This window comes from Hippopotamus amphibius, chromosome 4, assembly GCF_030028045.1.
Source record: "Hippopotamus amphibius kiboko isolate mHipAmp2 chromosome 4, mHipAmp2.hap2, whole genome shotgun sequence".
NCBI lineage: Eukaryota > Metazoa > Chordata > Mammalia > Artiodactyla > Hippopotamidae > Hippopotamus > Hippopotamus amphibius.
Window position 1 is genome coordinate 121776643 of NC_080189.1, and position 17480 is coordinate 121794122.

Sequence of the window (17480 nt, forward strand, 5' to 3'; positions counted from 1 at the left end):
CACTTGGTGTTTCGTTTGGGGAACATGCCGCAAGTGTTTCCAACATTTATGAAATTTGTTCCTTATCAAGATAAGAGGAGGTGGCCTCGTACTAGCAGCAGGCAGGACGGAACCCTGAGCTTCTGACATGGAGTGTGGCCGCTCCCTCTGCAGCAGAGGTTGGGGCTCCCTAATCTCGGGGCCACCGTTAACAAGAATCAGTGTATTCCCACCTCCGAGGTTCGTGCCACCACCAACCATCCGCTTTACTTTGTGCTTCATCCATCCTAAATGTTGTTTCCCCCCTCATGCTTTCTGCTTACTCACAGCTACGCTTACTCCCGACTTCCTCCTCCTTTCTCTATGTCTTTTAGCTTTTAATAATCAAACCAGTTAACCAACCTGCTCTATACTGTAAACTCAGGCTCTTTAGGGAGATGCGGACAGGTTCAGTGACCATCATCCCTGCTGGGCAAAGTTCTTGTGCGGCTCCTGTCAAGGTCACCTCCATCTAGTCGCCTGTCACCAAGAGTGGCGAGATAACAAAGGTTAATAAGGGCCACGTGGCCTTGGATAGCAACCCTCTGGAAAAAGTGGGCCTATCCTGGCTCAAAATCTAGAAACTAGTTCATTTTAAAAGCAACTGAATCACTAAATTTGGGATGCAAAAAAGTTCTTTACTTTCTCAAGTGGAATAACAGGTGTTCAGATTTTGCTCATTTCTCTATTTTAGTCTACTATTCTCTTTCATGGTTGCTACTTAAAAAAAAAAAAAAGCAAAAGCGAAGATCAAAATGCCATGGTATAAACACAAAATCAGTAACTGGGTCCTTTGTTCTAATATTGACATTTCACCCTTTAAACCCATTTTCTCATTCTATTTTTCATCAGAATTCTGCTGCTCCCAAGTACAAGTATAAATGCACAAAGGTTTGAGAACTTGCTTAGAACTGCAGGAAGTAGCTGAAGTTCACATTTGGACCATATCCAGTTTTCTGCCCTCACAAAACTCTATTCAGTCCCTCTGCATAGGAGAAGCAGATTAAATAAAGAAAGGAACAAAACTTTCCTTTTATCTACTTTTCAATTTATTGCGTATGAGTATTTTTATAAAAAGTTACTTTGGTCGACTTCTAGCGGTCGTTTATGTCTCAATTACCTGTAAAATGGACTTCACAAATTTTTAAGTAAATAAAAATATAGGCATAGTTTATTCTAAACTTTGAGAGAGAGAAAAAGAGTAAATTCTTCAAATAAATAAATAAATAAGCTATTTTGTCATTTGAAATATTATCAGTATGTTTGATGAATAATAGCATAAAACTATTCACTTCATACTTTTGGAATATGAGAAACACAAAATGCAAGATTAGGAAGAGTGTTTATTCTGTGAGCAAGGGCACTGAACATGCCATCAGCAGAGTTTATCAGTTTACATTTAGGAGGGTTTGGGCACCATCATAGAGGAACTTTTACAAAATAACACAATAAAGCTAAGATCCTAGTCTCAGTAGATTTATATGAGGGCAAAAAAGGGAACTAACTTACTTTTTCCAACTATGGGAAAACTAGAAAAAGAACAATTATCCTCTATAATAAATGAGCCATTCTGAGCTGGGAAATCAAGAGCATCTCCCTGTTTCATGCACTCAATTTGTGTATTTTCTATTCTTTGCTGCAAGCTGTTTCTTTCATCTTACAAATACAAGAAAATTAAAACTGCACTCTTGAAGACATATGAGGAATTTAATCTTGAAAGAAGTGAACTGTGATGATGTAGTACTGTAGTACTTTGATATAAAATCAGAAAGAGACTGAGCTTGAAAAAGCATAATATTGTGATCATTTAAAACTAAGTTTATTTGGGGGAGGAAGACACATTCTGAATGACTTACCAAGGTTAAGTGCACTGAGGCCAGCACAGACCTTCGAGGCGACTTGACATGAGTTGTCATTATAAACCCATACCCAGGGTGTTATCAATGACCCCTGCTCCAGGAAACCAAGGTGAGAATCAACAAGTGGAACCATTTTGTTACATCCTGCATTTATTTAAGCAAACTGAATGTGTGGAGATAGGAAATTAAAGCGTTATCATGTTTTACAAATACAGAAAGAAGACACAGAATAATAATACCCTGAAGAGAGTGCATTTGAGAACGCGGCTCTATCACAGGAAAACGCTTGCAGGGACCACTTGGAAGCCATGGCCGACGCATCCGTCATTCTTGTTCTGAAGTCGTTCAAATCATTTTAACAGATAAATCAGCGATCTGCTCTTACACAAATGATGACACTAATGATTATGGCAGCCTTGAAGGGTTTGTGAGTAACTGTCTATACATACATGATGCTAGGCTTAATGTGATATTTCAATACCGCTGTACATTATGCAGGGGGAAATAACGTCTTGTTACACAATTGCTGTGACATCCACTAAAATGTGAACTAGTTTGCATAGGTTAGTCCTTTGGGCAGCACGATGTTGCTCTAGTCCACCAAGGCTTAAAGATTCACAGTGTAGAGGAAAAAAACATGAATTAAAGCATTTCTACTAAAATATATTTTAATAGCTGGTGTTAACAATTTGCATAACAAAAGCCAAATTATATTAATAACATTGTATCATTCTGTGAGCCCTATCATTTTAAAAACATGAAGTGTTTCCTATAAAACTGTAGGCTCTCAAAGTTACTACAATCTTGCAAATGAATCATTAACCACAATTCGACATATTTTCAAGCAAATAGAAGCCAATCTGCACAGTGATTCAATTTTGTGTTTTAATCACAGGTCAAAGACCAACGGTTCCATGCCCCACCTGTAACACACGCGGTGCTGCTTCTAAGTGCTCAGGTGTTCACTGTGTGAACACTACAGAAGGGAACTATGATGCAGTTTTCTCTTTTCCTTTAAAGTAAATCATTCTTAACAGCAACTGGATTACAAAGAAGTATATACTATGCAAACTGAATACCACATATCAAACACAAAAAGCGTATGGAATTCCCACGAAGATACTGAAGTGACACGGACAACTGGGGAGAGATTTGCCCTAGGGATCCTTCCAGGCTTGTGGATTCCAGTAATCTAAGCATCAGGGAAAGATGGTCACAGAAGCATCATACAATGTCTTGAGTTTGGGGGGTCGGCACTAGTTGACAGTTGCCTGGAAAGAACCCTAATGGGCGTGGCATACTTCAGAAAGAGACTTCCATCTTAGCATTCCTCACTTGGTTTACAGAGCTTCTTATTAACTACAGCTTTCTCACCTCCATGCTGAGTTACCCCAAACAACCATAGTACTCTAGCCACTTTCAGATTATCAGAAGCAAAGAGCTAAGGGATAATGGATGTATGAAGTGAATTTCATCTTGTGTAATGAATTCAGCCTCATAACGTAATTCTTCTGTCTTACAATAGGTGTTTTTCATCTCAAATCCAAAGCTAATGTTTATGCATCTCAACTATATATAAATCCACAAAGAACCTTTCGGAAATAGACGGAAGAAGTCAGTATTTTCTAAAGTTCTAAACCTCTAGATGTAAAATACAATCAGCTATCACCTTTTGGGTCTGTCAGGAGCAGCGCACTTCTCCACCATAAAAATACCAATCACACAATAAAATATGACTATAGAATAGGCAGACGCTTGCTTGCTTCGTTTTCTTTCCAAGGTCATCGTGAATAAACAAGGGTAATCAAAAAGGCACCTATACTTCTTTATATCTCTATATTATAATGTTGGTATAAGCTATTAATATACCACTTTATATAGGGAGGTGTTATTAAAGGATCACACACATTTTCTTTATCTTTTCATAAAAAAATTCCACTGGAGATGTTCAAACCTGAAAAAGAGATGCACCTCTTGAGCTTCTACTGTGTGCTTAGAAAAATCTGCTTCCCAAATCCCAGAGTGTTGTCTACATCCACATGGACAGGATAAAGAAAAAAAGACTGTGGCGAGACCGGCAAAACCGTATCCTCGTCATCGTCAAGCAATGAACCTGGTGGCAAGAGAGGGGCTGGTCTAATCACATCCATATTCATATAAAGGTGCTCCTGGGAATTGTGCTCGCAGACTCCTGTGTGGTCTCCGGGGTGGGGGAGGCCTGAGAAGACGCAGGGACAGCACGGAGATCTGACAACCAGATCAATATTTCCAAGTGGGCTACGCTGCGGATGTGTAAACAATAACAAGAAGCCGTCAAGACTTCATCTCGCCACAGGTTAGAAATAGAAAGCTTTCCCAGAGAACAAGAATTAGTAAAAACACTTACTACAAAAACTTACACCAAAAGCCATATATTCTGTTGCTATGCTCTTCTCGAGAGAGAGGACCCACATACAGTTCTGTTTTCAGAAACTTTGAAAAGGGTATCAAACTGCCCTTGTGCTTTTATCAGGCTTGAGACCACATCGCGTTTAGAAAATCAGGCGCATGCTCTCTGTGCTCGGGCATGTACACAGTCTTTAACTTGATTTTTAAAAGGCTTGTTTTTTAAACCCTTCTTGAGCTGTCAGCGGTATATGTAGCATATACCTGTTGCCAAATCGAAGGCGAGAGGGGGCGAGTGTGGAAAGGGGGAAAGCTGTTCGAGAATGTAGTTTTGAAAATGACGTTGTCAAAATAGCACTTTGGTCTGATACATCTATTGTTTCCTATATTTCTGCTGAGATGCTTAATATCCTGACAGGCTTTCATACTGGTGACAACACTATCGAATTACTACATCAGGAACATGTGCAACTGGTTCTCCCGCAGTCTTTATTGTAAAATAACTGCCCTCTAGTTAAATTCTGATCAGATCTTAATTCGTAAAGGCTGGAAGCAGAAACATCTTGCTATGCAAACATTATGTGAAGCTTAAAATTTTAGGCGAATTATTCCCCAAGTAAGTATCGACTTTTACATTCAGTGAATCTGATTTTGAAATTGGTGGATGAGAAAAACAATGAAACGTCAAGCTGTTACTTTATGGTTACTTCCCCAATTATAATCATTTCAAATTGGTTTCCTTTGAGCTTCCTATAAATGTGCTATTTATCAAAAATTGTACCCAGCCTTATATTTAGCCTGCAAATTTAATCAGCAACTACTCTTTTATAATCACAAAAAAGTGGTCTGTGTGGGTGAATCTTAAATATTTACTTAATGGTATAATAAAACTAAGCAAGCTTATTGCCCTCAGTTTTAATACACAGAAATTTTTCCAAGAATATTGCAAGTTCCGCTTGTCTTTGTAGGTTTGTGTATAAGACACGGAAACTGATATGGGGTTTAACCAATTGAATCACAACTGCTCATTTCAATGACAGAAAATCAGCCAAGCTGGTTATGTGGTAATCTGTAAAACCCCCTCAGAAAATCTCTAGTTATTTGCCTGAATTGTTCTCTTTTCAATTTTACATCCATGTCATGTAGATGTAGCTTGAGCATAATAAAGCTTACTTAATTATTCTTTTAGCCTGATAAAAATGAGACTACAGATTTTCAAAAGTATGTGCTTACTTTTCAAAGGTGTAAATGAATTAACATTTGCCTTTGGACTGATAAACACTTCAATGAAAGATATTTTCTGGCATATTTTGTTAATTTCTTTGAATATGTCATTAAGGCAGACAGCCCCAAGGCCCATACATCTGATTACATTTTCCTAACTTTGCTTTTCCAGTTTCCTTATGACTATAGAGTCAGACCCTACATGACTGTTACCCTGTTGCAAGTCTCACTAATGGCACAATCAGAAAAACACAGAGTTGCTGATGGACCTTAATCTCTCCAGTGATCTTTACTGTGGACTCCAGGTAAAACTTCATGACATGAAGGTCATGGCTATGAATCCAGCAGGAGCCTGCAAAGTCACTCATTTGAAAATTAAAATGTGACAAAATGTGTTCTTTTTTAATGAACAATGTTGGCCCTGTACCTCAAATCTCTGGTGACATCCCCATCTTCATCCCTGGATGTGATTTACAAAATAAAAACCAGAAAGTGGAAAGGAAGTCGTTTCATTAAGCAGCTGCAGTGGCTAGATTTCCATTCCAGAATCTGAATACCATTTTCCCAAATAAGAAACCAGATTCCCTGTCTCTCTGTGTGGAGCTGGTAACCTTTTGTTTGCTGGTTTCCCCCAGCACACTTCATATTCCAACTTCGTAACTGGCTTTTATGAAGTTTTCTTTCCTTTTAAATCAACAGCGGCATTAAGTTAATGAAAGGTGTTCAATAAACACCTAAATCACTTATTTGCTAGAGTATACATCTATTTCCTAAGGTGTAAATCCTTCAAAACTAGAGTGCAATGCGGCAGGAGCATATCAAGCAACTTTTCAAGTTATGTTTTTCTGATGAGCTGGCAAGTAGAGGAAAGGGCTTTTAGATATCGGCCACACTTTTTGTTTTAATAACAGGAACGGGCAGGGCAGCTGCCTATGTTACAGAAGCTTGAACCTACATGACATGCAACAGGGTAAAGGCTATTAGTATTAGGGAGATAATATAGATGACCTTAAAATTTGCCCTTTGCAGAGTAGCTCTGAAGTTATTTGGTCCTAACATTCTATGCAGCCAAGCACATACTTAGGTTCATAGAATGTAAATGGAGAGTAGGATATGCCTTGGTACAAGTGAGAAATAAATAGACCCAAGTTGGCCCAGGGAACGAGGAAATTTCTTTGTTCGGCAGAAGTTTCTAGATCCCTAAGGCCACCAGTCAATATAATTTTAACCAAACTGTCATTCTGTCACTGCTTACATTTATTATATTTAGGCAATTTTCACTTGAGTTGGAAATTGCCTCGTGACTCCAAAGCTAAATGGTTTTTAAATTATGGGCTGTGTTACTGAATTAAGAGGACTGGCTTCGGGTGATTCCAAAGTGACAGCTACGAAGTTTCATATACTTGTGACATTTAAGGGACAATCAACATCTCTATTAAAGTCTACAAAAATACATTTTCCCAGAAGGGTTCACAATAGCCAATCAAAGGAAACCATTAACACAATTAGCAGCACCAGGTCTCCAGACCTAATTATTTTGTTTGTACGAATTACTGAAAATGCTGCTGTTTTCAGCCCAGAAGTCATTCCTCTTTCCTGGTACCTGCGTGTCTAATTGTCAAAGGAAGGATAGGTTATTGTAAAATAACTGCCAAGTTGTCTTAAAAGTATCTTCTATCTTCTAAAAAGATTAGGTTTAGTGTACATTAGAACAAAGCTCAAAGGGCAAGGAGAAATGATTAATTAACAAACTCGATGTAATTCGCCGGAAGCATCCCGGTTTTCCCAGTTCTCTGCACCGTGCCGTACATCCAGCCATCGTCGATGGGCTGCACATTGACAATGTAGTCGCCATCCCTAAAGGAGACTTCATCTTCATCCTGGGCACTGTAATCGTACATGGCTCGGTAGGTCCTCTGAGAAAGGAAAGACGGGGTCACACGATGGACACCAAGATGGTCATGGCCGCAAATGCCAATCGCAACAAACCAACCCACGCGTAAAGTAACTGTCAGGAATCCTTCCAAGCACGTCTATTTCTGGAGTCCTGCAAACCAGAGCCTACTGTCTGTCCTAACTGTGTTCATCTCAAGGTTACTAGTCTGGCAAAAGGCATAATATTGGGGGCCAGAATGGAGCCAGAGCAAGCCACTAAATACAATACACAGCCCATCAAAAAGTAAGTTCCCCCAGCTTCAAATAAGCCCAGAGACCTTAGATTATGTAGATTCTCCCTAGTCCACATTCTTCAGAGAACAAAACCCACCATTGTGGCAGATAGTCCGAGTCACTGCCAAGCCACTACTGTTGGTCCCCTGGCAGAGGTAATGAACTTTACTAAAAATGTTTGTTTCCTTTTAAAAATATTTGAAACAAATAAAAGAAAAAATCCATAATATACTCAATAGGTTGTTGCATCACGGTGATAGAAAGAAATTTAGCATATAAATGTCCTGAATATTTAAGTACATATAATTAAATCCTTGTTATAATGAGATTTTAAAATGAGTTTTACTATATTTGTTTTCATTTGAGGCCAGGAGTTTAGCTAATAATATCAGACAATCTCAAAATCAAGTGCACTCGTAGACTGAGGAAACTGCCTGAGATGCCAAGAACTTTAGAGTGATTAAAGATACCTTACTACCAGTTATAAAAAATAAGTAGGTCACAGACCTGTGATGTATATAGCACAGGGAAATAGTCAATAATATTATAATAACTTTGTATGGTGCATAATCTATACAAATACCAAATCACTATGTTGTACACCTGAAACTAATATAATATTGCGAGGCAATTATACTTCAAAAAACCTTAAAAAAAAGGTATCTTACCAGCGGTTTAGAAGGGCTGCCTGTTTCTAAGTGCGGAGGCAAAGGCCAAGGGCCTGATGCCACATATGACTAAATGACCTGAAATACTGCTTCCAAGCCTATGTTCCATGAATGAGTCAGCATTCCAAGATTTCCAGGAGGAGGACTTGAAGACATATTTTGACTGTGTCATTTAGGTTTTAGTAGCCACTTTGATTAATTAGCTAACATGACCAAATAGTCATGCTTTTTTTACTGAATGAAGATCATAGTTGACTACTTCCAATCAGGAGGTAACAAGGAGGACACAGCACTGGTAGAGTCTCTGTATGTTATTGTTCACATGTTTTCATATCATGCTTTCCCTTCTCAACGGTTTACCCCTATACATCTTCTACTTCCTTAGGAAAGATTGTAAACATAGCAAACACATCCTCATTTACCCTTTACATAAAAAAAGTACCATATTCAATTCAACTGTATTCCATGTGCATTTATATTCTGGAGATAAAGGATGAAGACCAGGGAAGGAGGAACACTTCAAATGGGCACCTACTAGATTTGGTGAATGCTGCATCGACCTCACGGATGACAAGCTGGTCTGGTGCATGTACCCATACCCTTGAGAATGGCTTTGCTGGTAGGCTCCAGGAAGAACAGGTGCTGGACATTAAAACAGACAGACACACAAAGAATCCTTAAACCCAGTCTCCAAGTACCCCTTCCCAAGCCCTCAAGTGACCCCATGCTCTGCAGGACAATTCTGAAACAAAATGCCGTTTTCAGTGTCACGTGAATTTGAATAGTGATGTTATAAGTGATCTCTAGAGCAGTATAAATTTCAGTAATTAAGGACACACGTAGGTAATCAGTTTAACATGCAGTTAAATATGTTAGAAATATTTGTATTACTCTACAGCAGATGCTATATTAAAACAACACAAATACAAAACAAAAATTTCCTGTAATCCCTTAACAAAATCATGTTTTAATTTGGCCATGTGATCCTTGTAGGCATTTTCCAAAATAAAAATAAGAAATTTAAAGGAATTTACAATAAGGACCTACTATATAGCACAGGGAACTATACTCAATATTTTATAATAACCTATAAGGGAAAAAAGAATCTGAAAAAGAACAGATCTACATATATATGTATAACTGAATCACTGTGCTGTATACCTGAAACTAACACAGTACTGTAAATCAACTATACTTCAATAAAAAAAATTTAAAGGAATTTAATTGGATTGTCAAACAATGATAGGGTATAAGCACTTTCACAGGATATTCAATAATGAATGCTTTCAATATTTTGAGACACGCTACTGAATGTTACCTTTACAAAGATGGTAAACACAGCATATGTTTAGCAACAAATGTTTGTTAAGCCTTAAAAGAAACTTTTACTTAGAATATGTGAATTACCCATTTTATTTTGGCGATAAGTCAGCTGGATAATGTTATGAAAGCCTGAGGAACCAAACCACTTAAAGAATTTCATAAACATTCTCTCTCTACATAAAAAAGATACTATTCGGTTAGTTTGTACTGTTCTCACCTCTAATTAATGATATTCAAAAGACATAGCTCCTGTTTTGAAGAAAACTGAGTTCTAGAGAAACCAATACAGAAGCTAGATAAAACCCTACAAAATCAGTAGTGTGTGTTTAAGGATTTGTAACCAGAATCACGGGCTATAAATGAAGGTATTTTAGTAGGCATGCCCTTCATTGTGGTTTGAATAATTATATGATACACTAGTAAAACTTTTATGATATATGTGCTATAAAAACCCACACCAGGTTACCATCTTTGTTCAGTCAGGTTGAGTATATAAACTAATTATCATAGGTTGATTTATTCAGTTATAATAAAAGAATAAAGCAGATGTAATTCTTGGATATTATGAATAATTAATATTTTATAAGTGGCACACTCATTCTAATGATATGAGAACATCAAACTAAAGCTTAATCATCAAAAAATTACAAATCATTATGTGTTCTCCAGATAATAATAATATTAGGTTAAATGGAGATTTTTAAAATAGTTCTTGAATTAATTCATATTACAATGTTGTTATAATTGTGTTTATTTAATGTCTTTCTCGAGAAAGATCTTTACTTGGATTGTAGTATATTATAAAGTGATTAAACATCAAATACTTCAGAAAACAGCACTTTTTAACATTATCAACTTAATTTAAATATTTAATGTCAATAGATGTCAAGGATGTTGCCAAAACTCACTCATGAAGAAAAAATACTGAAATTCCCATAAATATCCAAACCTCCTTAATTAGCTGAGTAAAAGAGCTTTTTCTTGTGTTGGAAGCTAGAAGCAATGATCATTCATTTATTCACTCCCTTAACTATCAGCAGGTGTTTAAGAGACCATGAATGCACAGAGCTTACTGCCTTTCCCGTCATTCAGTAGACTTGTATGGATGTTAACCATTATCACGGTCTACTACGTTCAAAGCGGGCAGGCATGAGAGGAGTGACAAAACCAACTGCCCTCCTAGAGCCGTGACGGCCTTGGACATCCATCCTATGCCCCATTAAGGAAATGGTTCAGGATACTTAGGGCATGTCCTTAAACACATTATTAGTCAATGACTCCAACTGCATCCCCAGGCTAGCAGTCCTAAATGGGTTTTTATCCAACTAAAGAAGTCATTTCTTCACTATTATTTTGATCTATTTGTAAATACTTAAGATTAAATAAGTAACCGTTTACAATTAAATAAAATAAAAAACTAAACTCAATCCTTTGTTACATTTAACTATGACCTTCAAATTTTGATGTACAAAATTACACACAACCATCTAAAAATATTTTGGGGAAAAAAACGATCAAGAAAGGACAATGATGAAAAATCTCTTGATGCTCTCTCACTCTGGCCGTAACAGGTTTATGTTTACACAGGCTATGCATCGTAATCCCAGGTTAGCCCATCAGTACTGACCACTCAACAATGTGGTTTAACAGTGCACTCTAGATATGGAACCATAATTCTAAAAGATACACGCACCCCCAGTGTTCACTGCAGCACTATTTACAACAGCCAAGACATGGAAGCAACCCAAATGCCTGTTGACGGTGGAATAGATAAAGATGTGGTACGTATATACAATGGATTATTACTCAGCCATAAAAAGGAATGAAATAATGCCACTGGAAGCAACATGGCTGGACCTAGAGATTACCATATTAAGTCAGGTAAGTCAGTCAGAGAAAGACAAATACCATATGATATCGCTTATATGTGGAATCTAAAAAATGGTACAAATGAACTTATTTACAAAACACAAACAGAGTCACAGATGTAGAAAACAAACTTATGGTTACCAAAGGGAAAAGGGGGGAGGGATAAATTAGGAGATTGGGATTAACATATACATGCTACTATATATAAAATAGATAACTAACAAGGACCTACTTTATAGCACAGGGAACTCTACTCAATATTCTGTAATAACCTATATGGGAAAAGAATCTAAAAAAGAATGGATATATGTATGTATAACTGATTTCACTTTGCTGTACACCTGAAACTAACACAACATTGCAAATCAACTATACTTCAATAAAAATTTTAAAAAAGAAAAGAAAAAGTGTTCTTTAATTTTTGGCTTTTAAAGATGAAGTAAATTCACGCTTACTCGATTCTGACCTTCAAAGGAAATCTGTAGCTACTGTCAAATACAGAAGAAGAAGAAAGTATTCACCCTAAACATGTGTGGGTTGGAGAGAGCAGGAGAGTTTAGAATAGGAAACCTTGGAGTAAATACAAATTATCTTTCCCTTACGGTCTCTCCTCATGCCTTTACTGACTATTTCCATCTCCCCTTTAACACAAGTCCCTCTGGGATAATCAAACTTGTTTACTATTACCTTGTACCTCGTACAATAAAAGATTTTTTAGGGAGCTCCTATTAAGACTATGAAAAATGTAACTGAGAGCTCAGAGGAATCAACTTACTAAAAGCAAACGCCTATTTAAAAAGAGGCACACACACAGCTTTTTTATTGTTTTGCTATATGAATGTTTTTTATGAAACAAGCAAAAGGAAATTTCAAGCAATGGCTTTGGAAATTGGGTTTATTAAGGATTTGGGTAAAAGATAGCTATTCCATGTGAGTATGAGATACCATCCACAAAAGTATGGAATTCAACGGGTTTTGCAAAAGCAAGATGTTAGGTTAATTTTGCAACAAACAAGAATTTCATAAGAAAGAGATAAACATACAGTGCCCTCTTTATTAAACTAGTGGTCAGATCCCATGAGCCTTGGTACAGATGGTGGTAAAGGTATGATGGTCTTCCAACCCAAGAGTCTTGAGGTTAAGCAGTTTCTATTTCAAAAGCGTAAAAGCCACAAAATAACAGCTTTCATTATACTAAGGCAACAACAAAACACGAAAGTGCGGAAAGTGCGACAACTTTCACTTCACGTTGGTAAGATTTATTGACCAGAGATCTGGAAGCTGACTAAAGCTCTGCCGGTTTCAGGCTCTATTGGAAATGTCCTAGAGTATTTATAAAACCGAAATCTCTCTTCTAGAGCACAATAAATTCTTCCATAAACAGTCAACACTCACTGGGCTTCCCTGGTGGTGCAGTGGTTAAGAATCTGCCTGCTAGTGAAGGGGTCAAGGATTCGATCCCTGCTCCAGGAAGATCCCACATACCGAGGAGCAACTAAGCCCGTGCACCACAACTAGTGAGTCTGTGCTCTAGAGCCCACAAGCCACAACTACTGAGTCTGCTCATCACAACTGCTGAAGCCTGCACTCCTAGAGCCTGTGCTCCGCAACAAGAGAAGCCACTGCAATAAGAAGCCCAATAAGAAGCCCGCTTACTGCAATGAAGAGTAGCCCTTGCTCTCTGCAACTACAGAAAGCCTGCGCACAGCAACAAAGACCCAATGCAGCCAATAAATAAAAAATAAAAGATTTTTCTTAAAAAACATAAAAATTTTTTAAAAATCTATTCTGTTCTAGTCATTTAAAAAAAATCCAACACTCAGGGAAGGAGATAAAATCAATACAAAAAAGTAAGTAGACAGGAATTAAGTAGACAGGAAGATCATTAAACAGAAGGTGAACATGGAGGAAGAAAAACTTTTAGGAGCCTTCAGAAATCTGAAACTGGAAAAATAAGGAAATATATGTAAACATACAAAGATTAGAGCAAATGAGCCAAAGAAATTCACCCAAATTAAAAGAAGAACAAGTACCCCCAGAAGTGTCCACTCTAGAGGAGGTACCCAGAAAAGGTGAGAGAAGAGAAGGAGTATTATGGAAGTGTCCCCCATGTGCCTGGTGCTTTAAATATTGCCCCTTAATTGACAGAATAGCTCTCTAATACAGGTGTCATTCCCACTTTAAAGAATAAAAATACAGAGGCTGGGAAATTAAGCAGAAAAGCATCAGAACAATCATCTCTGCACAGTAACACCCACAATAAAAGTCTCAGGTCACTACAGATGGGGCGGAGGTTTTGACAGCTTCACAATAACCATAGAGTAATAGCAGATGGCCAAACTCCAAATGCAGAACATAAAAATAAAAATGGTGCTTTACTGATGTCTTAGCCCATTGGGCTGGTATAAAAAAACAAACACCATAGACTGGGTGGCTTAAACAACAAACATTTATTTCTCATAGTTCTGGAGACTGGGAAGTCCAAGAGTAAAGCATCAGCAGATTCAGTGTCTGGTGAGGATCTGCTTCCTGATTCACAGATGGCCATCTTTTTGCTGAGTCCTTACATGGGGTGGGGGGAGGTGTGGTGGGGGTGAGGGAGCTCTGTGGGGTCTCTTTCATAAGGGCACTAAATCCCATTCATGACAACTCCACCCTCATGACCTAATCACCTGCCAAAGGCTACATCTCCTAACACTATCATGTTCAGGGTTAGGACTTCAACATAAGAATTTGGGGTCTAACAGGGAAGAGCCAAATCTGACTACATGTTGGATCTGTTTTTTTTCACTTTAACCTTTGCTTCCCGTTGCTTTTGTTCACTAAAAGGATACAGTGTATTCACAATGGCCTGCCTCAGGGAACCCTGCCCCTCTGCCTGAATATTAAACCAAAGTGCCTTTGTTCAGGGAAGCATCCAAAACCTGTCCACCTGTGAATGACTGCAAGAAAGAAGAAATTAACACAGCCCCTCCCCAAGGCTGGCCATTCCAGGGGATACTGGCAAATTTTAAGACCTTTTTACTTTACTTCTTCACCTCCTCCCTCTCTCTGTTCTATAAAAGAAATTGGCATCCAAACCCCAATAAGATGGTTATTTTGAGACATTAGTCTGCCATCTTCTAGTCATATTCCTTGCCTCAACACCTCGTCTCCAATTTATTGGCCTGTCGTGCAGCAAGCAGTGCAAGCTTGGACTCAGTAACAGGGGGAGGAGGGGAACACAAGCATTAAGTCTATAGCAGTTGGCTAACTACAGACATAGCATGAACAGAGAAAATAATTTGGGGGGTTTTCTCAAAGGCTTTCTAAAAATCAAGAATAAGGAGAAAATCAGCCTTCAGGAATTTTCCAATAAAGAATACAAGCTGCAATAAATTCATCATATTTCTAACATGACTATGGTTTTAGCTAAAGCATGTCAAAGAACTTAATGAGGTGTTTTTTCCAGTACAAAAAAAAAATTCTCCATTTAGACAATCACAGGAAAATTGCTAAACTGAATGAAGACATGAATATGAAACAGAAAGTATGAAGATGCTGCTAGTTTTAAAGTAAATATTAAATAATGAGCCAGATCCTCAGTAGATCTCATCTAGGCCATAAGCAAGGTGGTTGAGCTAACTGGTAATAAAATAGGCCCATGAGGTGGACCTTCTTGCTCAAATGGCTTTTGCACATGCCACCAAGAGTTCCACACCTGAGCCTTAAGTCCTCATGGCCTCTGATTCTCCCCACAAGCCACAGTGGGTACTAAATCCACAACAATTATGCCTAATCCAGCAACAAGATGCTATCTTTTAATCTGAGAGAATTCCTAGCACTATAGAAAATTCTTTTCCTTCCCTGCAGTAAACAGAAACAAGCCAGATTGCCTCTAGGTTTTAGTTGTTGGTTTTTAATGATAAGCTATGAATAGACAACTGTCTCAGAAACAGCCTTGCTACATAATAAACTATGAATACACAGGCTTTAACATAAAAATGAAACCATCTACCATTGAGTTAAAACCACCAAGTTTTAAAGACATGCATAGTTGCCATTGTGATATAAAATATTGCTCAAACTTTGGAAATTATATGTAAAAATAAAAGCAATCATTACTATTTCATATTTTACATTTTCAGCTCCGGCATGGGCCACGAACTGTGGGAAGGAAAGGAGGAAAGAGGAGGATTCAGTTACTTGCAGTGAATTTCAACCCTGGCTGCATATTAAATTCACCTGGGATATTTTAAAACCATGCTTATGTCCAGGTCCCCTAGATTAAATCAGAGTCTCTGGAATGGGAGTGGGAGGGAGTAGACACTGATGTTTTATTTTTTAAATCTCCCAAGGGATTCAAACAGGCAGCAATGGTGAAGAAAAACTAAGCCACTGTCGGCATCCTTCTTCTCCACCCGACACAAATTTAGGGGCACATGTGACCCTGTGTATGCTCCTCCCAAATTTCCTCTATGCCCCCGCAATGGACTAAGTGTCTGTATCCCCACAAATTCATATACTGGAATCCTAAGCCCCCAGTGTGATGGTATTTAGAGGCAAGGCCTTTGGGGTGATTAGGTCCTGAGGGTGGAGCCCTCATGAGTGGGATAAGTGTCCTTATGAGAAGAGACCAGAGAGCTAGCTGGCTCCCCTTCCATCACGTGAGGACGCGAGGAGAAGCTGTCTGCAACCAAGACGAGGGCCCTCAGCAGACCTGACCATGCTGGCACCCACACCTCTGCCTTCCAGCCTCCAGGACTGTGAGAAGTAAACGTGTTTCTAATCCACCCAGTCTATGGTATTCTGTCATAGCAGCTGGAACAGGCTAAAGCACACACACACCCTGGGACCTTTTTTCTATTTGTGGAGGCAAATGTTTAACCCTGGACTCAAGAAGCAACCGGGGGTTGTGGGAAGAAAGCTGAGCCACAAGGAAGCTCACCATAGGACAGCTGCGGGGCTAACATGCGACACTCCTGGTGAGACAAGCGCCACGTGGTGCCACAGACAGGGGGTGGGGCAGCCTAACAAAGTCCCCACTTCCGGGGCAGGGGTGCTGACCAAGGCAGGACCTGCTCACCACCTGAGAGGAGGTGCAGCCGAAAACCGTCTTTGCAGTAATGAGGTCTCCCTTTTCTCCCCAGAGGAGACTTGCTTCCTAACCGGATGGATACAGATAATGTCTCCCTGTGGGGCAAAGGTTGGGCAGGTTTGCTAGTGGTCCCCTCACATGGCTGTGAGTTTCCTAAGCTGAGCACTTCTCAGCTGTGACACAGACCCACCGTGTGCTCAGCATCCGCTCCCATGACCCACCGGCCACATTCTTCCCTGGAACTCAGTGGGGTGAGGGGCAGGGGGAATTGTGGCCACCGGAAGCCCATGCTGCCTGCTGTGTCGTGGGTATAAAGGTTTCTTTGTTTTCTTACCAGTTGGATTTATGGAAGTGTGGCAAGACAGCTTTGCAGGTACACCTTAGGGATTGTTTGACCACTTGATTTAACAGTAGCAATCTGTGATTATATTTGCTTTTGTGTATAATTTTTTCCTGGAGGTAACAGTTAACCTGTTTTATTATTCACTCTGTTCTAGGCATTTGGGATACATTTTAAGAAAATGTCTTTGCAAAATCAAAAATTCTCTCTCAGGCCAATGCTACATTCCTAACGATTTCTCTTTCTAGACTCCAATGTCATCTTTGTTTTAATTTTCTAGTCATATATGAATTTTATCACTATAATGTACAGCAAACCTCTTTTAAGAAAATGCAGTACACATGAAGATGTTTAAGCACCTAGGTATGTGCCTCTGTGAAACTGAATGGGCGAAAGATGTAACACAGGATTCCCAAGGAGTACAAAATATGAATACAATAAAATTTGAATAATATAAATGAAATGCTTAGAACTAAGGGGACTAACTCAGTTTGCTCGGAACTTTTTCAGGTTTTGCACTAAAAGTTCTGCTTCCCAGGGCAAATTGG

General features: G+C 38.7%; 1 protein-coding gene across 3 annotated transcripts in view; it reads right to left on the reverse strand.

The window, feature by feature from the left end:
* Positions 1–1769: 1769 nt before the first annotated feature.
* Positions 1770–17480, reverse strand: part of NEBL (nebulette) — a 349181-nt gene continuing 333470 nt past the window's right edge. For 2 of the 3 annotated variants that reach the window (XM_057731780.1, XM_057731782.1), the window contains 2 exons: positions 8859–8965; positions 1770–7402 (listed from right to left, as the gene is read on the reverse strand). In XM_057731780.1, coding sequence (XP_057587763.1) covers positions 7226–7402; positions 8859–8965 — 284 coding nt within the window. In that variant the 3' untranslated portion in view covers positions 1770–7225. The remainder of the gene's footprint in view (positions 7403–8858; positions 8966–17480) is intronic. The other variant, XM_057731781.1, reaches the window with a different exon arrangement.